Source organism: Chiloscyllium plagiosum, chromosome 19 (assembly GCF_004010195.1).
Source record: "Chiloscyllium plagiosum isolate BGI_BamShark_2017 chromosome 19, ASM401019v2, whole genome shotgun sequence".
Lineage (NCBI taxonomy): Eukaryota > Metazoa > Chordata > Chondrichthyes > Orectolobiformes > Hemiscylliidae > Chiloscyllium > Chiloscyllium plagiosum.
In genome coordinates, this window is record NC_057728.1 from 6,338,987 (window position 1) to 6,364,219 (window position 25,233).

General features: G+C 44.1%; 2 protein-coding genes across 2 annotated transcripts; both read left to right on the forward strand.

Annotated features, from left to right (window-relative positions):
- Positions 1–4,888: 4,888 nt before the first annotated feature.
- LOC122559489 lies at positions 4,889–6,096 on the forward strand. Its single transcript, XM_043708991.1, has 2 exons — positions 4,889–5,858; positions 5,971–6,096. The coding sequence occupies exons 1-2, from the start codon at positions 4,905–4,907 to the stop codon at positions 6,013–6,015; spliced, it is 999 nt and encodes a 332-aa protein (XP_043564926.1). The 5' UTR covers positions 4,889–4,904; the 3' UTR covers positions 6,016–6,096.
- A 19-nt stretch (positions 6,097–6,115) lies between these two features.
- LOC122559488 lies at positions 6,116–18,162 on the forward strand. Its single transcript, XM_043708990.1, has 2 exons — positions 6,116–9,021; positions 17,406–18,162. The coding sequence occupies exons 1-2, from the start codon at positions 6,474–6,476 to the stop codon at positions 17,417–17,419; spliced, it is 2,562 nt and encodes an 853-aa protein (XP_043564925.1). The 5' UTR covers positions 6,116–6,473; the 3' UTR covers positions 17,420–18,162.
- Positions 18,163–25,233: the final 7,071 nt, after the last annotated feature.

Consider the following 25,233-nt stretch of genomic DNA (forward strand, 5'->3'; position numbering starts at 1 on the left):
GAATGGCTAATCATTGCATTCACTGGACAGCAATCTGTACCAGTGAGCTGAAATGCATGTTAATGGAGCCTTTCCTGCATGAAATGCACGAATTTCAGACAAGACAACAATTTAACTTAATCTCATTTTAGCAGAGCTTCACGAATACAGAATACAGTACTGCATATTCACCCAATTTAAAGCACAGTGGCAATACCATTTCTCCCTGCTATTCACGATAACTCTTGATTACTGGTGTTTGGGATCTCAGTGCCATTATCTGCTAATTTCCCACTCCGAATCTGTTTAATTTAATGAATTATAACTTCAGAAGGTCAGCATCCTGCACAGTAATTAATAGTGCACATTTCCTCCTTCTTGGTGAAATGATATGTTTAATTGCGCTAAGTTGCAAATCCAAGTCTGCAGCAGAGCATAGTGTTTGATGTAACTGTGATTTTGGGTGCTGGATCAGTGGTGCTGGAAGAGCACAGCAATTCAGGCAGCATCCGACGAGCAGCAAAATCGACGTTTCGGGCAAAAGCCCTTCATCAGGAATAAAGGCAGAGAGCCTGAAGCATGGAGAGATAAGCTAGAGGAGGGTGGGGGTGTGGAGAAAGTAGCATAGAGTAGAATGGGTGAGTGGGGGAGGAGATGAAGGTGATAGGTCAGGGAGGAGAGGGTGGAGTGGATAGGTGGAAAAGGAGCTGGGCAGGTCGGACAAGTCCGGACAAGTCAAGGGGACAGTGCGGAGCTGGAAGTTTGAAACTAGGATGAGGTGGGGGAAGGGGAAATGAGGAAACTGTTAAAATCCACATTGATGCCCTGGGGTTGAAGTGTTCCGAGGCGAAAGATGAGGCGTTCTTCCTNCTGCTAGGAGGCGTCCAGTCTCCCCAATGTAGAGGAGACCGCATCGGGAGCAACGGATACAATAGATGATATTAGTGGATGTGCGGGTAAAACTTTGATGGATGTGGAAGGCTCCTTTAGGACCTTGGATAGAGGTGAGGGATTTTGGGTGCTCTGGTGTTCAGAACTAAGCTCTTTTCTTAAACCACAAGAGGAGGCCATTCAGAAATTGTACATGTGGTGATTCTCTCACCACCACCCCCTCCCCCAGCCCAATGGGAGGCAAGTAAATAGACTTGATAGGCTGAATGGTCTCCATTTCATAATTTTCTTAAAATTCTGTCTCTTAAGAAACAAAGCCCAGTGTGTGGTTTGCTCTGAAGTCAGTGGGATCCGGTGGGTTGTTCTGGTCTGGTTAATGTGGCTGCCATCTCCTACTCATTATAAAGTTGGTGCAACCCTATAAAAACAGTCTCCATAAGAGGACTAACCCTGCTCCTTCGAGGTGATTCTGGCCACAGCAAGGAGCATTTGTGTCACAGACTGTAAACCTTTCTGCGAATCCTTCCACTGGTTCACACTATCTCAAAAGTTGATCGACTAAACTGGAAGAGGCGAAAGTAAATTAACCCCTATTGTTCCTGTAATGTAGCGCTGGGAGCTGGCTACATCTTGTCAGATCAGTAATCTGTGAATATTATCATGGAAATTGGGAGCTAATAGCAGATACATTTCTGATGTACCAAAGGTCTAATTGTGCCCATGATAAATGTCTTTTTGAGCAGTGAATTTTTTTTTGTGTATTACAATGCTCTGTGTAACAAACAGGATGTAGTGCTGTGGTTGCTTTGTCAGGCAAGTTCTTGGTGTAGTGCAAACCTTGATCTTTGACTTGCGTGCAGAGATCGTTTTGGAAAGGGTTGAAGCAAGTTAAACTGTCTCTCCCATGTGTTTTGAACCAGAAGTGCGGGATGGCAGGGTGTCTCAGTGGTTAAAACTGCTGCCTCACAGCGCCAGGGACCTGGGTTCGATTCTAGCCTTGTGTGAACTTAATATATTGTCTCCATGGGTTTCCTCTGGGTGCTCAGTCCAAAGATGTGCAGGTGAGGTGGATTGGCCATGCTAAATTGCCCATAGTGTCCAGGGTTGTGTGGGTTGGCCACAGTAAAGGCGAAAGTGAGGACTGCAGACACTGGAGGTCAGAGTCGAGAGTGTGATGCTGGAAAAGCACAGCAGGTCAGGCAGCATCCAAGGAGCAGGAAAATCGATGTTTCGGGCATAGTAAAGGCAGAGTTATTAGGGGGATGGGGGGCAGAGTTATTAGGATGGGGGGGGGTGGGGGGAGTGGTTTGGGTGGGATACTCTCTGGAGGATTGATGTGGACTGCTTTGCACTGTATGATTCTATATATGACCTTGCTGTTCTCTACACTGAACTGCATCTGCCCCCAGTCTATCAAATTGTTAATATCTTTTTTTTGAAGTTCTGCACTTCCTTGATTGCAGTTTACAATTCTCACCTGAACAAGTGTCATCTGCAACCTTTGAAATTATCCCCTATTTACCAAGATCAGGAAAAGCAAGAACCCAATACAGTATCGGTCCCTGGGGAACTCCATTGCAAACCTTCTCCAGCCCCCAAAAAAACACCTATTCACCATTGCTCTCTGTTCACTACCTCTTTCTCAGCTAATTTTGTATCCATACTGCTACTGCCCTTTTTTTATTCCATGGCCTTGGTTGGGTCCGGTGTCGATTAGTGGAGAGAGATGGCGGCGCAAGTATCGTCGATAGTGAGTTGGCTCAGGATTGATGAACTCTCTCCCTTTTATACCTTAAACAGTTAGGTACTTGGAGCTGAGTAAGGTCAAGCTGGGAGGAAGCTCATGGGAGTTGCTTCACACTGTCATCTTGTGGCCAAAGCCTGTAACTACAGTGTAATTGGTCAGAACGAAAATGAACATGTGCTGAGTGTTGACCTCAACACCAAAAACTGTGAAAACATTGGTTATTGTGGCAGGATCCATATTTTAATGAGGATTGTTCTGAGGAAACATTGGGTCTGATTTCTCTCCACAGACACTGAGCTTATCCAGCCGTTTCAGTTTCTGTTTCAATTTTTCTTTTCTCTCTTAATTAAAGTTCTGATTTATTCTTCTTCACAGGAAGCCTTCAGATCAGAACAAAAAGAGCAAGCTGATCCGGTGCAAGTTAAAACAGCAAAAGATGCAAAGCTGGGTACCAAATAACTGTTTTCACCAGGCTTTTGACAATCAGAATGAGCTCATGGCATCAACTCCACTATCGCACCAGACTGTTTGGAGATCTGGGTGTGCCAATAATGGATCATCCTCATCTAATCACCAGTCTTGGAAGGTCTGTGGCGGACCTAACTATTTTGCAGATGAATTGGCAGCAAGCAACTCAAATGAAGACACCAGCAAACTTGCCTCTTCTTCAGCTGAACTATCATCACCTTTCAGTGACACCACATTCTATCGTTCGCCTATACTGACTACGTTAATTGAGGGTTCCCAAACTAAAAGTCGATTCCGACCTGCCTATCCACAATGCCTGCCAACTGAGAGCCAATCTAGCTATTTGCAAGATCGATCAATGTGGTCAGACCCAGCCTCAGTTCAAACTCCATTGGAGTTTGTCCCTTCTCAGAGAGGGCCAGTGTGCTGGAACCAAAAGACCCATGCAACCATCAAGAATTTCCCATCATCCCCAAGCCCTGCTTCTACTGGTGTACAGCCTGGAACTCCAAGCTCGCTCGCCTCTTGGGCGACACCACCTCTCCTAAACCACAAGAGGTGGCCTCTTTCAGAGCAACTTCCTGGGCAGTCAGACAGTAGGGTGGTATTTGCGTCTCGGCCCACGGAGAATTGTTGGGATAACTGCCCAAGTGCCGAGTATCAACAGGCTCCTGGATCTTTCATGCATACTGCAAATCAACAGGCTTCCGATGTAAGCTATTGTGATTCGGGCCCATTTCATAACGTGCGTACGAAAGTTTGCAAAGTGCCCATGGACAGACGTATGTTTGCGATAAGACAGCAGGGAAAGGGAATGCAGGCACTGAGTAGGGACAATATCTCAGCTCCAGAGTCATCAACTGGAAAGCACTTTATGAACCGTGGACATGAAGCAACACTTGGCCATACTCAGAGCATGACGTCAAGTGGAGGTGGACTTTGTACTCGGATTCCTGGTCAAGATTGTTGGCAGGGCACTTCTGACCTGCCAACAGATCCTCATTTCAACAGTTTTAGTCACAGAACGTCTCAAAATCACCAGATAGATTCTGAATTTGCTTCCCGGGCACAATACCTGTCCAGTGTGTATTCTCAAAAGAATTCCCAGCCTTCCCGGAAGAGGAGGAGTTATGACGTGCTAAGGTTTCTTGAAGAACTTACATTTGGAGAGTTGAAGGCCTTGCTTTTTGCATTTGAGGTTATGGATAGAAGGAAAAGAATAGCATGCGCGAATTTACGGGCAGGTCAAGTGAATGTGTCACCCCAGCAAAATCCTGCAATCGTGCAATCCTGCCCGATCGCCGCACAGAACACAAACTCTGCTAGTTATGTAAATGGCAGGAATCTGAGCAGCAGTTCATCATTGAAATATCAGTGTACGCAAAACAGAAACGTGGGTGGCCATTCTCTTTTTCCCGAACAAAGTGAGCAACAGGTTTTATCTCCCCATGTGCTAAAACACTACCAATGCCACTCATCGATCGAACAAATCAGCTCATCTCTGCAAGGCTGTGAAGAGAAAAGCTCCATTTGTCTGGATAGTACAGGGAATTTGTATCCCCACACTCACCGTGGGGCTATAGGTGTTGAGCGTAACATGCAAGATTACTCATTTAACTGTTTAAAGAGTCCCAAGCCTTTCGGTTCTGGGTCTGTCGACCCCAATTATTTTGGACCAAACCAACAAGATGGACCACACAAACATTCATTTCAGTCACTGGACACCTCAAGTGCATCAAACATGAATCAAACCAACCCTCCAATAAATACTTCTCAGCGCGACGAGCAACGTCGAAAAGACATCAAAGCCTTGTATGATATGTTGCGAACTTCTTACGGAAATAAAATGAATAGAAATTCGAAACGTCAAAAGCTGGAAGATTCTACAAAGCGTGTTCAACCAGCTTCTGAATTGGGTCAAATTAATATCAATGCTGTACAGTCCGCTTGTGACAACCAGTCTTCCCAAAGGGCTGATCACCAGGATATTTGGGATGCGAGTGCAGATTTATTGCTAAATTCGCAGAACGCTGCAGCAGCACGACAATTTACGCATGATGAATCTCCCCCACTTGTTAAATGGAATGCATCGAGCCCTGTCACTCACCTTCATTCAAGAGTTCAACGCAGCCAAAGTGCAGAAGCTTCCTCTTCACCTGAGACCTTTGACAACAAGAAAGCTGCACTTCTCCTCACACAATCCGCAGACAAAACTGAAGGACCACTGATATCACCTCCACATGCAACCTCAGTGGTTCAAGAGAAGCCTGCATCTTTCCCGAGTGCCATGAGGTCTCCGACGACAAAACCCGCCGACACACTGCACTGGCCAAGATGTTCAAGCCAAGGATCCGGAAGCCTGTCACCTGCGGACAAAGCATACAACCCATTGTCTCCCCATTGTGCATGGGCGGAGCCTATCATGGAGAGCCACCTCACCAATGCAACTTCGAAAAGCTTCCAAGGGAACTTGACTCTAGCAGTGAGGGCTGAAGAATTCAGCAGAGTGCAAGAGGCTGCCTCTCGTGTGGGTGTCCACGTCTCAAATGCAACCTCAAATGATCAAAAGGGTGATGCTTCAGTTCCACCTTCGGAGGGTCTTCCAGAACAACTCATTGCCTTGCCTATTGAATCATCTAAACTGTTCAGTGCTCCATCAAACCTAATTGATCAGGCAGGGCTCCAGTGTAAAGCCAGCAATGAGGTATCTGCAGGAATCCAGGCAGTAAATGGATTTCCATCCTCTGATATCTACACGACAAATGGTAACAAGGTAAGTAACACATCCCCAGAAAAGGTGGTTGAGGAACTCCACTCAATACCAAATTCTGAGAGTGTTTTGACAAAAGAATCGGATACCTTAGAATTCATTTTACGTTCTTTAGGTATCATTCCAGAAGACAATGAAGGACCGAGTGTGGCAATTCTAACTTCTTCGTCTCCTGATGTAACCAGTCCAGAACAGAACACAGCTCCCTCTTTGTCAATTGATCCATCTGGTCCAGAAGTAAAACAGAAGCTAGACTTCACTCTCCCGTCGTTTAATACAGCGGTATCGAATAATAAGGAGCAAGTGTTCGCCACACTTGGTCTCGGTTCTACAGGGCCCAAACAAACCAGAGCCTCCTCAGACATTCCTTTCAGTCCTGGAAAAAGACTGCAGACTGCAGAGGTTAACACTCCTTTCCAGGAATACCAAAGCACCTCTGCAGTCAGTAAACAAAATCCTGCGGACGTAAACCACTCGAGCTCCGTTTATCAAACAAACCAGCAAGGGAGGAATGTTCAGAGTCCGGTGGTGACCAGGGTTCAGAGGACGGAAGAGAACAAATTGCAGGAAACTGAGCTGCCCAATGTGGTGCCCTGCTCAGTCAGCGGCTCAGTTCCAATGAGCTTTGGGGACACTCAGGAAGTCAATGAAAAATTCGCCCATAATCTCACTTGTGCCCCAACAGCACGTCACCCACATGCAGATGTTGTGATCAAGTTAGAACATGGTGTTGCAAGCAGCAAAGGGAGTAATCCTTCGATGAGTCTCCACACTGCATGCAAATCAAACCAGTCCCCCTCTTCGGTTTCACATGCTTCAGCTCTGGATGGACCTCCGTTAATTGCGCACGTTGAACAGATGCAGGGAACTCTATCTCTGTCTGCTGCGGGCGGTGATGGTCTGCTATCCTCACCCTGCAGCACACCCTATGTGCCATCGGCGCGTTCGACACCGTTAATAAATCCAGTTGCCGATCCATGTTCTGTGGGCTTAGTTCAAAACTGCAGACCTGCACCGAGGAGTGAGGCAGATGGTTCATCTCTTCAGCAAGTTCCAGCCATATCTGCACGCTTAAGCAGCAATGCATCTGATCGAAGTGTAGTGAGAAACAAACACCATGTGGCCGATGGACCTTTTGTTCTGTATAGAGGATTGAGGATGCAACCAGGCATTAAGAATGGGACCTCTGGGAGTGTGGGGACTTTGTTTTCAATGGCCTGGGGCTGCCAGGGGAGTCCAATGCCAGGCAGCGAAGAAAGTTCTGAACAGCCAGGGCTCTTCCCTCAGGCCGGGAATGTCAAGAGCTCGGCAGGAGCTGAAAGTTCACCAGTCTGTGTGTCAAGCAGTACGGATAGCTATCACCCTCTGTCTGTGGTACGCGGTGTTCTAACCTCAAGATTCACACTGAAATGTCAAAGGCCAGTTCGGGGAATCCATGCTCTCCCTCCGAGTAGCAACGGGGAAGTAACGGCTGTTGGGCAGACATCGCATGGAGGTGGCTCCCTGCTCCGAAAAGAAGGCTGTAGAACAGTGGCCGTCTCAAATGATGCTGACGCAGATTTGCTATCAGGGATCAGGATCAGTTTTGTATTCTCACTCTCCAAGTACTGGGAGCACTGGAAAATCATCAATGGCGTGCATCTCGCTTCCGACTCGTTGGTAACAACAGGCCGTGAGCTTGTGCAATCCGTTGGCAAAGCGAGTAATTTCTCCACGACGCAAGTAGAACATGACTCACGTGAGGTGAATGGACCAATCCGGGCTGGAACTAGAGCTGGCTCACGTCTAGATGAGGGCAGACAGAGAGACTTCATTACTGACTCCCCTCCCAGTCAGAATAATGTGCCTTTTGTAAGTGATCCTTTTGTCCAAATGGCCGATACAAAAACCTTCAGCACAGTGCCTGATCATTCCGATAATGTTTACCAATTCGAGGTAAAATTGAACCAAAACCCTGAGCGTGTTAAGCATGCGAGCAAAACTACCACAGTCGTCTCTGCAGAACTCTCCAAGTTGCCGGCTGGAAGTGGGTGTTCTAATGAAAATCCCGCTGAGGTAAATGATACCTCAAGTGGACAAGATGAAACAGCAGCTGCCCTCTGTTGTTTCAATTCCAAAGACCTGATGACACAGAACTTTTTCGGCAAAAATGAATTCCCAAATGTGGCTGAGTTGGAAACCACCACCGAGTCCATTTTCCGTTTCTGGTGTCCTTCAGGGGACGGCTTTGAACAGCACCATGAGGAGATGGAGAAAGGATTTGATTTTAAGTCTAGTGTTGAATGGATCCACAGTGGACTCAACCTGTACACCGTAGCGAGTCCTGCAGAGTCAATTAGTAGCGTGCACACGTGGAATGCACACTGTCTCCATTTTGGGTTCACTGCAACAGTTGACAGGGGGCAACGTCATAAAGAAAGATCTCAGCCAAGAAAATTAAGTAACTGGTGCAGTACAACAGACGATATTGTGTTTGAGGAACGTGAATCGGAGCTGTTAGAGAGTATATTGAGGTCCCACCCCCTGCTGACTGATGAAGGCAGCAATGGTAACTGGGCTGACATTGCTTCACATAATACAGCACTCGAAACCTACAGGCCAAACGCTTGCCTCAAAAATAGCAGTAGCCAAATAACTCAACGATATGGGGGCAAACAGTTTGAGGCTGACAACACAAAGATGACCCTACCATCTCTGAGAATGGGGAGCAAATGCATGAGTAGCAATGATTGGCGTGCAGTCCTAAATCAGGATGCACCACACCCTGATGATTCAACACAACTTTTCAATGGGCAAGCAAGTTGGAGGAAATCTGAGCCTAGCGTGGCCGACTGCACCGAAATAGAAATGAAAGGAGTGGGTCACCAAAAATGCAAAACCATTCTCTCTGAGTTACCGAATACGTTATCAACAGCTTTAACCCACAGTCCAGCATCTAAAGTGGTCAATGAAACTTCTGAAGTGACAAGCCCGGGAGCTGATTGGAAAGCCTTTTGGGACTGCGGCAGTAGTGATGTAGACGTTGCACGTGAAGAAATGGAGACCTTTGCAACAGACTGTTCTTCAATCTCAGCCGAGTCTCAGCTGTCTCTCTGCGGAGTTGGCAGCAGCCCGCAGCAGTCATCATTGCGGATCAAAAACTCACCGTGTTTGGCTGCACAGAATGGTACGTGAAAATATAACCTGCAAATGCTTCCAGGAGTCTCCTGGAGAACTTCCTGTCTGCTATTTCAACATCACAAGCTCTAGCAGCAAACAATGGAGATTGCTGTTTTTGCACCAAGAAATTTGCAATTGGAGGGGGGGGGGGCGGGGGGGTGATAGCTTCAGCACTTTGATTTGATTAATAAGGAATGAAGGTCATGATATCTTGAACCAGATCTGCATATTGTGAAAAGCACAAAGTGACAAAGTAGAACATGAAATGAGTCCTTCAGCTTGATTTTCACTGACTGTGTTAACATTGTCTCTGATCTCATGAAGCAGAGATCTTTCAGTGAATGTAGTGTTGTGGATAAATTACCACAAGCAACCTGTAATCTGGCTACTTATTCAGGAATTTCACAGTCAAGTGCTGAAACAATTATTTAAACTTTATTGCATGTAGCAACCAAAATAAGAGCCCTCAAGTAAGCAAGTTAAGCCTCACAACCCAATTTAACTATTATCCAATTAATGGTGTAAATTAGCTGTAATTCCCACTGACAGTGTCTATCTCTCTGGATGTGTCCAGGGTTCAATCCTTGTGCAGTGTTCTCTAGACTTCTTCCCTCATGAATCCTAGAGTTCAATTCCTGTACAGGTTTTCATCCTGCAAGTTTGTGGTGTGATGACATTATTGATGGTCCTTTAGATTATTTCTTCCAAAGTAGTGCCAGTCTGCCTTCTTATCAGAAGCAGCTTCCTTTGTTCCTTGTTACATTTGGTGTTGACTGTCTGTTTGAAGACACAGCTTTCCCATCATTAACTCCTTAAGTTCTGCAAGGCAACTGTTTGTCCTTGTGGCACAGGGCAGCCATTTAACAAGGAGTTGTTAAAATAGTTTTCTTTATATAGCTTTGTCTCCTCCTTTTCCCAGGCACAGCTAATTGCTTTCAATTCCTGGATAAGTTTGTTCTTCCCCTTTAGTAGCTTCTCCCGAACAGAGTTATCACTACGTCTTTCAGTCTATGAGCAGTTATTTAGGTTGTGAAGTTTACACTAGCATAATATATTTATAAGCCAGCCTACATTAATTAACTGTGCTGCTGGAGTTTGATATTTTTATGATTACAATTATTAGAATTCACCTTTTAGAACATGGAACAGTACAGCACAGTACAGGCCCTTCAGCCCACAATGATCTAAGATCAACCTAACCTACACACCCCTCAATTTACTGTCATCCATGTGCCTATCCAAGAGTCACTTAAATGTCCCTAATGTGTTTGATTCTACTACCACTGCAGGCAGTGCATTCCACGCACCCACCACTCTCTGCGTAAAGAACCTACCTCTGATATTTCCCCTAAACCTTACTCCAATCACCTTAAAATTATGATGCAGCTTTTTCTGCCCTGGGGAAAGGCCTCTGGCTATCTACTCTATCTATTCCTCTTATTAACTTGTACACCTCTATCAAGTCACCTCTCTTCCTTCTCTCTAATGTGAAAAGCCTGAACTCACCCAACCTTTCTTCATACGACATGCCCTCTAGTCGGGGCAGCATTCTGGTAAATCTCCTCTGCACCCTCTTTAAAGCACCTACATCCCTCCTGTAACAAGGCGACCAGAACGGGATACAATGTTCCAAGTGTGGTCTAACTGGGGTTTTATAGAGCTGCAGCAAAACCTCACGGCTCTTAAACTCAATCCCACTGTTAATGAAAACCCAAACACGAAACACCTTCTTAATAACCCTATCAACTTTGAGGGATATATGTATGTGGACCCCAAGATCCCACTGTTCCTCCACACTACCAAGAATCCTGTCTTTAACCCTGTATTCAGCATTCAAATTCAACCTTCCAAAATGAATTACTTCGCATTTATCCAGGTTGAATTCCATCAGCCACTTCTCAGCCCAGCTCTGCATCCTGTCAATGTCTTGTTGTAGCCTGCAACAGCCTTCAAAACTATCTACAACATCACCAACCTTTGTGTCATCAGCAAAATTACCAACCCACCCTTCCACATCTTCATCCAAGTCATTTATAAAGAGAAGAGGCCCAAGAACAGATTCCTGCGGGACACTATTAGTCACTGACCTCCAGGCAGAATACTTTCCATTCATTACCACTTTCAGCCAGCTAATTCTGTATCCAGACAGCCAAATCTCTCTGTATCCCATACCTCCTCACTTTCTGAATGAGCCTACCGTGGGGAACCTTATCAAATGCCTTATTGAAATCTATATACACCACATCCACTGGTCAACCTTCATCAACTTGTCTTGTCTCATCCTCCAAAGAACTCAGTAAGGTTTGTCAGGCATGACCTGCCCCTTACAAAGCCGAGATGACTATCTTTAATCAAATTGTTTTTCCAAATAACCATAAATCCTATCTCTCAGAATCCTTTCCAATACCTTGCTTACCACAGATGTAAGACTGACTGACTGGTCTGTAATTCCCATTCCTTTTCTTGAACTGAGGAACAACATTTGCTTCCGCCCCCCCCCCCCCCCCCACCCCCAAAATCATCCAGTACTACTCCCGTGGAGAGTCAAGATGCAAAGATCATCACCAGAGGTGCAGCAACCTCATTCCTCACTTCCTGTAGTAACCTTGGATACATCTGGTCCGGCCCTGGGGATGCTTCCCTGAATTTCTAGCACATCCAGTTCCTTAATATCAATCTGTACAAGCCTATTAATTTGGTCCACGGTGTTCTCACTATCAACAAGGTCCCTCTGTCTAGTGAATACTAGTGTCATTAAAGGCCTCCCTTACCTCTTCAGACTCCACGCATAAGTTCCCTCCACTATCCCTGATCAACCCTACCCTTTCTCTGGTCGTCCTGTTATTCCTCACGTAAGTGTAGAATGCCTTTGGGTTTTCCCTAATCCTTGCCGCCAAGGCTTTTTCATGCCCTCTCCTAGCTCTCCTTCGTCCATTTTTGAGTTCTTTCCTAGCTACCCTGTATTCCTCTAAAGTTGTGCCAGATCCTAGTTCCCTTCTTCCTCTTGACAAGAAGCTCCTCTTCTCTTGTCATCCAAGGCTCCTCCACCTTACCATTCCTCACCTGCCTTAGTGGGACAAAGTTATCCAACACTCTCAACAAGTGCTCCGTAAGTAGCCTCCACATTTATATTGTGCATTTCCCACAGAACAATTGTTCCCAATTTACACTCCACAGCTCCTGTCTGATAGCAATATAATTTTATCTCCCCCAATTAAATACCTTTCCATACTGTCTGTTCCTATCCCTTATCTTGGTGGCATATTTGTGGCAAATTAGCAAGTTGTACAGGCACAAGTTAATTGTATGAAACATCATGAATCCCACGTGTGTGTGTGTGTGTTTGAAATATATGTAAAGTTATCAAAGCATCAGCCTGAAGGAGTGAAGAAAAGAAGATTGATCCATATTAGCCTTCTACATCATCATATCTTCATAATGGAAAATCATATATTAAGTTTTGTCCAATTAACCCTGTTAGTTTGCCCCCTACGTTAGTGATTATTCTTTATGCCAGTATGATTAGTCCCAAACAGGAGATTCAGACCTTTAGGGTTTAGCATTAAGTCCAAGAATCTACAATAATCTAATAAACCTTGTATGAATAAATAAATAAATGCCAATGAGGTACTCAAAAGAAAAGGCATTTTCAGGGAGATCATTTATGATCAGCTATTACCACAGTAAAATACCCAATTCTGAGAAAAAGACTTCCTTCCTCGCCCTACGGCAGAATTTACAAGTTACAAAGTTTAGCTGGTCCCACTTTGCCTCCTGTGAGTTTGCCAATCCTGCATTTGGGATAAATAGGTCCATTTTATTTAAACTGAGGGTTCAGAAAAAATTTACAAGGATGTTGCCAGGGTTGGAGGATTTGATCTACAGGGAGATGTTGAATAGGCCGGGGCTGTTTTCCCTGAAGCGTTGGAGGCTGAGGGGTGACTTTTAGGCCGGGCTGTTTTCCCTGAAGCGTTGGAGGCTGAGGGGTGACTTTATCGAGGCTTATAAAATCATGAGGGGCATGGATAGAGTGAATAGACAAAGTAGTTTCCCTGGGGGTGGGGGGAGTCCAGAACTAGAGAGCATAGGATTAGGGTGAGAGGGGAAAGATATAAAATGGAGCTAAGGGGTAACTTTTTCACACAGAGGGTGGTTCATGGTATGGAATGAGCTGCCAGAGGAATTGGTGAAGGCTCGTACATTTTGCAGCATTTAAAAGGCATCTGGATGGGGACATGAATAGGAAGGGTTAAGAGGGATATGGGCCAAGTACTAGCAAATCGGATTAGATTAGGTTAGGATATCTGGTCGGCATTGACGGGGTGGACCGAAGGGTCTATTTCCATGTTGTACATCTCTGACTCTATGACTTATGAAGCTGTAACTACCGAAATCAGAGCTGAGGCCTCTGTTATTTACAATCAATATTAATAGACTTAGATAAAATAATGGGGTTTAATTGTCGCCAAATTTGCTGCTGTCACAAACATAAGTACAGGCCGACCGCTGTATCCACGGGTCCAGTTACCGCAGTTTCGGTTACCCGCGGTTTACCACAGCCCAAACATATTACATGGAACATTCCAGAACCTGGGACCAGGGGGCTGCCGGGGAGGAAAGTTATCCATTTAACTGGTTTCAGGCATCCGTGATAGATCTTGGAACGTATCCCCCGCAGATATGTGGGGACTACTGTATAGAAGCAAGTTGTAAGGAGGATGTAGCCTATAAAGGGAAATACATTGGTGGAATGACTGGGCAAAAATTTGCCAGGTGAAATTAATTTTTATTTATACATGGGTTGGGGAGCAGGAGCTAATATGGCATTTAATGCCCATTCTTAGTTGCCCGTGAGAAAGTGGTGGTGAGCTGCACTGAACTATACGATTAAAGAGCATTTTGACCCAGGGACAGGGCAGGGGGTGATGATATTTCTCCAGTGAAGAGGATGAGTGGCTTGAGTGTTGCCATGTATCTATTGCCCTTGTCCATTGAACGTTGAGGGATGGGGTTGGAAGATGCTCTTGAAGGAAATGTAATATGGGATAAGAGCAAAGTACAGCTGCAACTCAGCAGGACTGGCAACATCTTTTAAAATACAATGTGAGGCTGCTTACATTGGTAAAGAAAACAAAATGTTACTAAAATACAGACTACAGATTGGGACAGTACAGAGGGATCTATGTAAATTAATTGCAAACATGCACCGGTACAGTAAGTAATTGGGAATGCAAGTGGAACTTCGGCTTTTATTGTAAGATTGGAGTATAAATGTAAGAAATATCATGCTGCAAAGATACAGAACATTGGTAAAACCACATCTAGATAACTGAGTACAGTATTGGGGCTCAGTATTTAGAAAGGGACAAATATTTCTAATCAACCTGCTCAGTGACATTATTGCACGCCTCTGGAGCAGGCAGGACTTGAACCGAGCTCTCCCAGGTAGGCACACTGCCACTGCCCCACGAAAGCCCTTCAGGGGGCAATATGCATTGCATCTGAAGCAGCTCAGTGATGGTTCACTAGGCAGATTCCTGAAAGGAAAGGCTTCGCATGTTTATATCAATTGAAAATTAGGAAAATTGAGGCTTATCACATTAAAATGTAGGATTCAGATAGGTTTATGGGGTGGAGGCTGAGACGATGTTTGCTCCATGGGAGAGTCTAGAATTGGGGCACAGAGTGTCCAGAAATGTGCACAATACTCCAGTTGTGGCCTCACCAGTGTGTTATACCATTATATCCTTTTTTAAAATTCTATACCTCTGCCTTCCAGGAGAGCATTCTATATGCCTAGTACTGGTAACTTGAGGGACTTTTGCTCTTGCACACCAAGGTCCCTCACTTCATCTCCCCATCTCAGTGCATTCCTTTATTATGTATTTCTTTTTCCTGTTTGACTTCGCACTTGAATTCCAACAGCCACATTCCTGCCCACTGCACCATCCCAGCTGTATCATTTGAGCTTACAACTGTCCTGTACACTATCCACGACATGGCCAATTTCTGTGTTGCCTGCAAATTTCTCAATTGTGCTCCCCCCATTCAAGTCCAAATGTTAATGTGTAAAACAAACAGCAGAGGTCCCAACACTGAGCCCTGCGGTATACCACTTGAAACAGTTTTCCACTCGCGAGGTCAGCCATTAACCTTGTGTTTCCTGTTACTAAGCCAAATTTGGATCCAACTTGACACATCACCTTGTATCCCGTGGGCTTTTACTTTTGCAACCAGGATCTCTCCAGTGACCTAACTGGCAACCAGAAAACCTTTTGAGTCGCTGACAGGAATTTCTCCAGTTGCCTGGCTCCCAACCTCTGCAGTCACAGATCATTAATATACATCAGGAAAAGGAGGAACCGCACTGAGTTCCTTCCTCGAATCACCATCGACCACAGTTTCCTGTTTCTCAGCCAGCTTCATTTTCATACTGCCCCAGTTTTACTCCATGGGATTTCACTTCAATGACTCAATACTTTTGTCACAGTGTTGCTTATTTGGTTTTGAGCAGAGAAACGTCAGCCCTTCCATCGTGTCTCAATTTGGAAGGATGTGCATCTTTTTTATCTGGACCCTAATCCGACAGTACAAAGTTCACTCTTAATACCACTAAGTTTAAATATCTGAAAGCTCTGCAATCATACAGCTAACAGACATACAGAGCTTGCATTTCTGTAGCGCCTTTCCTGACCTCAAGACATCCCAAAGTGCTTTCCAGCTAATTGGAAACTTTTTAATTGTGGTCATGCCTGTAATGTGGGCAATATGTCCACAGCAAGTTTCCAAAAAACAGCAGGAAGGCAATGAAAAAGAGCTCTTGTTTCAGTGACCTTAGTTGAGAAATAAATAATGGCCAAAATACTCATCAGATCCTTTGTGGACAGATCAAAAAGGACAGCATTTCCAACAATGCACACTTTATACTATGCTGGAGTGTGGAGATTTTGTGTTTCAGTCTATGGGTATTATTGCTACTAATGTAACTCTATCACTTGACCCTGGCAACTGGAGTACAGAATTGAGCCTTGCTATTACTGTCCAGTTTGATCTGGGCAGTCTTGGTAGGGTATTAAGGGTGGTTTGTTGTTTAACCATTGATAACTAAACAAGAGCAGCACTTAACATTGGAAATATTACTACCATGCTTACCTAGTTAGATCCCACCGCAACCTTATGTGAAATTGGTCCTGTGCAGCCAGCGCAAAACAAACAATGTGTCAGGGTTTGCAGGAGCAATGGTTTGTGTTGATGTAACATCTTTGACACAGTAAGGTATTCTCACACCATTTAGCAATGCCTTAAGCATTGCATCAAGGTGACAGATCAACTACCTTGTTCCTGTACTGTCTTGCCATTTTTTTTTTGTTTGGAATTATTCCTTAGTATGTGGCTTTATCTAACAATGCCAGCATTGATTACCCATTCCTCCTTCCCCTTTGAGACCAGTTAAAGAGTCTGCTACGTTGCTGTGGATCTGGAACCACAGACAAGGCAGACCAAGTAAAGATGGCACCTCTGTGTATGGTCTTCCCCTGAAGTGGCTATACTTTCTCTTCATCTGTCCTCTCAAGTTCAAGACTTTAAAGGGAAAATAAACCCACACTGTACAATCCTCCCTGATAGCTAAAATGTGTGTTTCTGATCAATGTAGTATCATTCTTTTTATCTTTTATGTATCTTTTTATTTATATCAGTTTACTGCACCTCCTACAGTGTGTTAAATCCTTTTTTGGTAGTCAGAGGGAGACCAAACTGAAGTCCTGCATAAAATGGATATAGCATCCCTGATTTTCAATTCTATCTTTTGAGCCTTAATAATCTACTGAGAGCAAATGAGGACTGCAGATGCTGGAGACCAAAGTTGAGATTGTGGTGCTGGAAAGAATCATTCCTGATGAAGAGCTTATGCTCGAAACATCAATTCTTCTGCTCCTCGAATGCTGCCTGACCGGCTGTGCTTTTCCAGCACCACACTCGTGACCCTTAGTTATCTGCATTAGTACTTGGAGTGATTTGGATATCTGTACCCTGGAATCCTTTTCATCCTCAACTTCACTCAGATGAGCGTACAAGCTCACATTTCTACATTGACATTTAATTGGTCTATATGAAAACATCAAACACAGAGGGTTGACAAAGAAATTCCAAAGCTTTTATGCCTGTTCATGTGAAAGTGTGTTTACCATTGATGGAATGATTAAATCCTTGAATTTGCAAGAGGTTGAAATTTAAGGAGCACAGAAATCTTAAGAAGGTTGTGGATTGAGTGGTCACACAGAATGAGATATTAGTAAACACACAACATGCTTGATTTTAGAAAGGGATCAAGTTTGTTTGCAAAATGTGCATGTACACTGCTCATTGCATGTAACAATCTCCTTCCATTAGTTACAGGTCACTGAGGAAATGGCGAGGAAAACCCAGTCGCTACATCCACAAATCAGACCCGTGGATGTGATGTGGCAAGGTGCCTGCGAACTCTGCAGCAGAAGCCAACAGAGGAGACAACTACCTCCAGCTGATGCCCGAAATTTTGAATGCGTTTACCATCTTTTTGCTACCGCACTCACTCTTGAGTACCCTCAATGTTCCGCTCACTTTCAAAGAAATCTCAGAGTGCCTTGAGTGTGCAAAGTGAGAATCTGTGCAATCCCAGAAAACACCACCATTATGTTTTCCACTGGCGAGAGGAAATTATCGTACTGCGCGGGAATCGATGGTGAGCTGAGAGGATTTCATCTCAGAGGACTTTGTCTGCCATTTTATCAGAGACAGTGCGAGTTAGCACTGGGACAAGCCTACCCACTAACACATAGGGACATTCGGATATATTACAGATCGATAAACAAAATTGCGTTATTGTAAAGATAATTATTAATCAATGCTTGGCTGAAATAAAAACAGTCTTCATTATATACTTCTGTCGTGAAATAATGATCTGAATATGAATAAACCTAGTTAGACCGACTACAAGAATACAAAGATGAAGCACAACAGTTTAAAATGATGGGACATTTTGGGAAGTACTGATATGAAATTGGTGTGATTCTGGATTGAAAGAGACAGTTTGAGGGTTAATGGAGTGTGACGAGAGCTTCACCACATAAAGGTAGTTCACATTTAACTGAAAATTTCAGTTTTGAAAATGAATACAATGCAGCAAATAAATAGAGATGTCCACGCCACAGATTATTATTCTAAAATAAAATTCTGAGATGAGCAGTTAGGAACTGGATGTGATGAAGGCAGGCTCAGGTGTGGCTTTCAAAAAGGGATTTGATGAGAGTTAAGGGAAAATGTATATGGCGAGAGGGCGATGGTGGGGATCTTGCAGAGAACCGCCAAGGACTTAATGGACAAACTGTCTTCTACTTATAATTGTTCTCTTTTTTTTTGTGGCACATTGTTGGCAAGATTTGTGGGCGGCACGGTGGCACAGTGGTTAGCACTGCTGCCTCGCAGCGCCAGAGACCCAGGTTCAATTCCCGACTCAGGCGACTGACTGTGTGGAGTTTAGACGTTCTCCCCGTGTCTGCGTGGGTTTCCTTCGGGTGCTCCGGTTTCCTCCCACAGTCCAAAGATGTGCAGGTCAGGTGAATTGGCCGTGCTAAATTGCCCGTAGTGTTAGGTAAGGGGTAAATGTAGGGGTATGGGTGGGTTTCGCTTCGGCGGGGCGGTGTGGACTTGTTGGGCCGAAGGGCCTGTTTCCACACTGTAATCTAATCTAATCTAAATCTAAATTATAATCAGTAACCTGCTTGTCCAGTTTAATTTCAGGTGTTATCAGAACCATTTGACCCAAAGGCTCAGCTTAATGTGGCACATGACAGAAAGGATCAAGAATGGGAGGGCAGGGATTTAAAATAATTGACAAATGTGTTGTGAGAAGAACGTTTTTCATGCAGTCAGTGAGTGAGATCTGGAATGCAATGCCCGAGAGTGTGACAGAGGAACATTGATATATGAAGGTTCTGCTTGAGATTTAGACGCTCAGTTCAAGCTATCAATAGTCTGCTTGTCAAAAACTCAGTGTTGAAGGAATCGCCATCTTCTCCAGTTAAACACTGGGGAAAGCAAAGCTGGTGTCTTCAGTCCCTGTCTCCTACTCTATATCAAGCAGCTCCATGGCTGGAGGAATCAGATCTTCCAAACCCAAGGTGGGCTTGTGCACGAGTTAAGTGCAAATAAATCTTAGGGCTTCCTACAGCACGATGGCTCAGTGGTTAGCCCTGCTGCCTCACAGCGCCAGGGAACTGGGTTCAATTCCAACCTTGGGTGACTGCCTGTGTGGAATTTGCACATTCTCCCCGTGTCTGAGTTTGTTTCCTCCGGGTGTTCCTCCCACAATCTAAAGATATGCAAGTTAGGTGGATTGGCCATGCTAAATTGTTCATGGTGTTCGGGGATGTGTAGGTTAGGTGCATTAGCCATGGGAGATATCGGGTAGGGGGATGCATTGGGGTGGGATGCTGTTCGGAGGGTTGGGTGTGGACTTGTTGGGCCAAATGGCTTGTTCTACGTTGTAATTTTCCACACTGTAGGGATTTTGTGAATAAGGTTTCATGGACCAACATCACATTATCATTTTTCACAAAGAGCAGGGATTAACCTTCATGAGGTAGAAGGTAATCTCACGTTACCATCTGAACGTTAAAACTATCACTGTACTGATGTAGAATTGACAGAAAAGACTCTGCTTAATGTGGAGATTGGTTCTTCTGATATCCAGAAAGAATACAAAATGCCGTTTACAGGATAAATGGGTGCAAACTCTAAATCTGAGGCTGGCAGCCTGTGATTCTCATTGGGATACACAAAAATAAATACAAGCTGTTGTCAGCATAAAGTGAGTGAATGTCTTATGTTGTGCTGAACCTTAGTCTGTTTCTGAATCTGTTCGCAACAGTTCAACATTCCAGCACCTTCAGCAAGAGTCCCATTTCGAGCAGTTTGTGAAGTGATTGCTGTATGTGTTTTGTAATGATCTAAGCTGATGTTATTATTGAACTATGACAGATCCCAAACTGAAATATGGCTTGCAAGATTTTTAAAAAGTTTTAACAAGGTGGTCCTTCATTAAATGTAAGCATACAACACTGGCCATTTGGTTTTAAACAATAGAACATAAATTTTTCTGCAAAGAAATTAATATAGAATGAACTGAAGTATTTTCATACCACATGATTTGAAAACTTTCAAACTGTAGTAAAAACTAACCTATCTATCCCATCACCATCACTTTACAGTATTTCAGCAACAGACTCCCTTCTCTACCACATCTATACATATGATACATTTATTCCTTTAATTTCTGAGAGTTTGGCAGCTTCTGCCTTGATTATTCCACACAACTTAGCTTAGACTTTCTCAACTTCAAATAAGCCCTTCAGGGTACTGACCAAACACTCCTTTCAATGGGTGCTGTCAATGAGTGGGATGTTAATGGTGGATGGAGTGCTGCCAATAGGTGGGGTCTTGCCAGTTGGGGAGGAACTTAGAGTAGGTGAAGTCTTGACGGTGTGTAAGGTGCTGCCAATCAATAGGCTGCTGCCTGTGGGTGAGATGCTGGCTGCTAGGTAATGGTAGTGAATGAAATGATAGCCGCAGGTTGAAAGGTATTGGGAGAGTCCTATTCTGTGATAAACAATGTGAACATGGCCAGACCTACGAGAGTCCTCACAGATAATAGGGCTATGGCCTCCTGAGCCAGAGAGGCAGTGAAAATCTAATAACAACCTGCTTTCAGTCACACACAAACAGATGTGTTTCTTTGACCGTTCTTTGGACCAGCTGACTGGGAGGATGCTGACCAAGGAACAATATTTGCAATGAAAGCAAAGATTGTTTGCCAACTGCTTATGAGAAAGAAAACTGGCCTGAGAGACCTCTAAGGTCTGAGTGAAGTGCATGTGTCTATAGCTGATTAGACCTCAAGTCTGCTGCCCCATTCAATATGATCTTGGCTGATCATCTAACTCATTCCCCTGTTCCCCACTTCTTCCTATACCTTTTGATCCGTGGTCTTTAAGAACAGAGGGGCTCGTCCAGCCATCATGTGCTACCTATGAATTTGCAACATGTGAGGCTGACGTCAAAGGACAGCACCTTGCGAGCAACATGACCTGTGTATTGTGCAGGATACTGAAAAATGATTAGTCTGGAATCCCACACAGAAAAATACTGGGGAAGATGTGTGGTGAGGAAGACTCAAAGACTTTGCAGGGGGGTTATAAACAGGTTAAATGAGTGGGCAAAAACTCAGGAAATGGTATATAATGTGGGAAAATGTGAGGTTTTTCACTTTAGCAGAAAGAATAGGAGAGATGAGCATGATTTAAGTGGAGGAAGATTGCGGAACAGAAGAATTTGGGGGTCCTTGTGCATAAATCACATAAAGCCATCATCCAAATTCAGAAGGTAATAGGGAAAGCAAATGGAATGTTGGCCTTTATATCAAAAGGAGTGAAGTCTAAAAGTAGGGAGGTTTTGCTAAAACTATACAAAGTACTCAGCAGACCATGGCTGGAAAACTGTAACCAGTTTTATCCCCTTACCTAAGGAAAGATATACTGACAGTTTGAGACAATCCAGAGAATATTCACTATGTTGATTCCAGATGTACGAGGATTTTCTGATGAGATTGAGTGAGTTGGACCTGGACTCATTGACATTTGGTAGAATGAGAAAAGACTTTGTAACCTGGTGAGTGCTGGTTCAAAGGCATCATCACACTCCTGAGGGGTGTGCAACTGAGAATGTGTGCGCTGAGGCAGAATCTGATCCAGCTCCTCCAGAAGAGACCGTGGAAACAGCTGACAGTGCTAACACATGCATTGCTTGATATGCCGTAGTGTCAAGTTGCTCAGTGAAGCCAACCTTTCTTGCTGAGGGTGAAGAGAGGTGACAGTCGAGCAACATGTTTCTCATGAGACTGGAGTGATGGTGTAAATCCAGTCAGTGACATCAGTCAGAGTATTTAGCTTGGCCTCGCTTTTCACACTGATCCTGAAGGAAGAAAGAACAGTTCATGTGCATGTGTCATAATGACTGCTAAATCATCAGATAGGATCATCTTGATGAAATCTATGGCAGACATGTCATTCATCCCAAGGTACCACAAAGAACATTGCCACTTCCACTCTGCACAGGCTAGAGGAAGGATAAGAGAAATAAACAGCAGTGTGGTAGTCACCAACTAGCACTAGGCATTCAGCTGGTTATATCACTGGTTGCCATAAATGCGATGGCTGCAAAGGCAAGGTCTGGTAAAATTTGGCAAATTGGATCAGCAGTTGGGTTGAGTGGCAGGAAGCAGAGATGATGGTCAAGGGTATTCCAATTGGAAGTCTGTGTCCGGGGTCCCACATGGGTCAATATTGGGGCCCTTGCTGTTAAATGTTTATATAAATGATTTAGACTTGAATGTAGGAGGGTTGATCAGTAAACTCACAGATAATTGGTGGGGTCGTGAAGAATGAGAAGGACAGTTTTAGACTATGAGAAGATATTGACAGCCTAATTGATGGTAAATGGAATTCAAATCAGATATATGTGAGGCAATGCACTTGGAGAGGATAAACAAGGCAAGGGAATACATGAAGACTGTTTGGACCCTGGAGAGTGCCAAAGATCAGAGGGACCTTGGTGTGTATGTCCACTGATCCCTTTAGGTAAGTGGATAACATGGTTAGGAAGTCAAATGGTATAGTTGCCTTTATTAGTTCAGGCACAGAGCTGAAGACTGTATAAAATGTTGGTTAGACCCAGCAAGAGTGTGTGTTCAGCTCTAGAATCCACAAAGTAGGAGGGATATGACAGTAGGAGATTTACCGGATGTTGTCTGGGCTGGAGAGTTTCTACTAAATAGCGAGACAGAGAGAGTGGACAGACTAAATTGTTTTCTTTAGAGTAGAGGTAATTGAGAGGGTAATGATTCTGATGTATAAAATGATGAGGGGCATAGACATTGTGGGCAGGAACAAACATTTCCATTTGGACAAATGACTGAGAAGCATAGATTTAAGGGTGGGAGCAGAAAGTTTAGAGGGGATGGGTCGTTTTCATCCAGAAACTGGTGAAAATCTGGAACTCACTGCTTGTAAGAGTGGTAGAAGCAGAAACCTTCATAACATTTAAGAAGTGGTTAGATGTGCATTTGTGATGCCAAGGTTTACAGGCTTGGGCCAAGTGTTGGAAAATGTGGTGGGAACAGTTAGGTGTTTGGTTTTGACTGGCGCAGACATGATGGGCCAAAGGGCCTTTTCTGTGCTAACCGCCTCTATGACTCTATGATTTTAAAGGCAAGGTTGGAATGATCTCTGAACAGACAGGTGTGTTTCACCAACAACTATGAGTCCAGTGAGCAAATTGGAATGAACTCATTGGGATACTAAGACACAAAGCTGTGGAAGCAGGAACTATGTTGCCAATGGTTTCACTATCAATGGCCCCCCAATAACATGGTGTTTGCAGAATAGTTCCTCATAGGGCGACTGACGAGGATGGACACAAAGTGCAGCTGACTCCTCTGTCGAAACATGTTGCCTTCATTGTCCAAAATAGCAGCCATCCAATAAGCTTTGACCATGTCCTAGCAGCGTTGACCTGGCAGAAAATGTTATTTGCTGGGAAAACCTTTATGCAGTCAGCCTGCTTTTGTTACATATATGAAGGAGGGGAATTATGGAGACTGGTTTTGTTAAGTGAGGGTGACACTCCTGGAAGGAGGAAGGGTCAGTTCAGACAGCCTCCGCATTAGCATTGTGAATCATATCAACCAGCAAACATGAGGCTTGGGAGATCCCTGGCATCACAAATGCCAGGGAGCATGATCTGAACTCAGAGCTGATCCTCTGTTTCACTAGACCTGGTCAGATAGGGCGAATGGATTGTAGCCAATGTAGAACCACCATGTTCCTCAGTGAGGGGGTGACATCCCCTCATCCTCATCAAGAGGTCACCATGAGGACTGTGCCCGGCTGCTTTTAAGAGGTCAACCTCAAAGATGGCCATCAGACATTAATACAGATACGAGCTGAAAATGTGTTGCTGGAAAAGCGCAGCAGGTCAGGCAGCATCCAAGGAACAGGAGAATCGACGTTTCGGGCATAAGCCCTTCTTCAGGGATGATACAGATACCCATGCCTCTTGTCTGATTGCAATTGGAAACAGGTCAAAAAAAAGGCTCTGGATTAGTGGTGCTGGAAGAGCACAGCAGTTCAGGCAGCATCCAAGGAGCTTCAAAATCTGCCAATGGCCTGAAATGTAGGCAGATGGTCTGCCATATTGAAGCAAGTCACATAGATACTTTGATTAGAGAATTGATATAAAACAGTAATGTGCTATCTGACCAAGCATCGGGTCTAGTAAACTTTTGTTGGTCAATGGAGCAAGATTATTAGAGATATGCAGGATTGTAAAGTTGAGGTTAAAATCAGATCAGCCAAGATCTTATTGGGGTATTGGAGGCTTGTAGGGGCAAGTGGCCTACACTTGTTCCTTGGTTATGTGTTTGCATGTTCATATGAGGTGTTAGGTACTGATAGAATTAATGCATCATGTATAACAGTTATTAAACACTGCCTGATATCATTATGTCAGACAGACTTCAGTTGAATGACAGCTCATATTTCAATGGAGTCACATAGGCCTCCCTATAGTCTTAATAACAGTCATAGTCTACCATACCAATATAACTTGTAACCTAGTTGCTAGTCTACAGTAAACTGTATTTTTTTAAATATAGGAGCCTCCACTACCCAGAGGATTTCCTGTATCATACTAGAACAGTCTGACCCAGTTGATCCCAACCTAAAAGGCAGAAAAACTATCTGAACATCTTTTATCAAGGTGTTTGTGGTAATGATCCACCATACAATGTGGATTCCACTGAGATTTTACAGGCACAGTTCTAAGAAGAGTAACTTATGGCAAGATTTGACAAAACAGAATGTACAGTCAGTGGGAGAAAGCCAGACCTGGTAAGAGAAGTGCAGAAGTTAGTTTGGGCTTGAACCGGAACACTAACCACACTTAGGAAATATAATTGTGTTGGGTATCGATGAAATGTAGGAGCATTTAGCAGGCGAGAACAGACATTGGAGGTTCTGTGGCAAAAATTGAAATTTCTGGTGGACAAGGAAATAAACATTGTGGAATTACAGGCTGAGGAAGTAAATAATAATTCGAGTACTTATTGCTTAGTGCCAGTGTTACC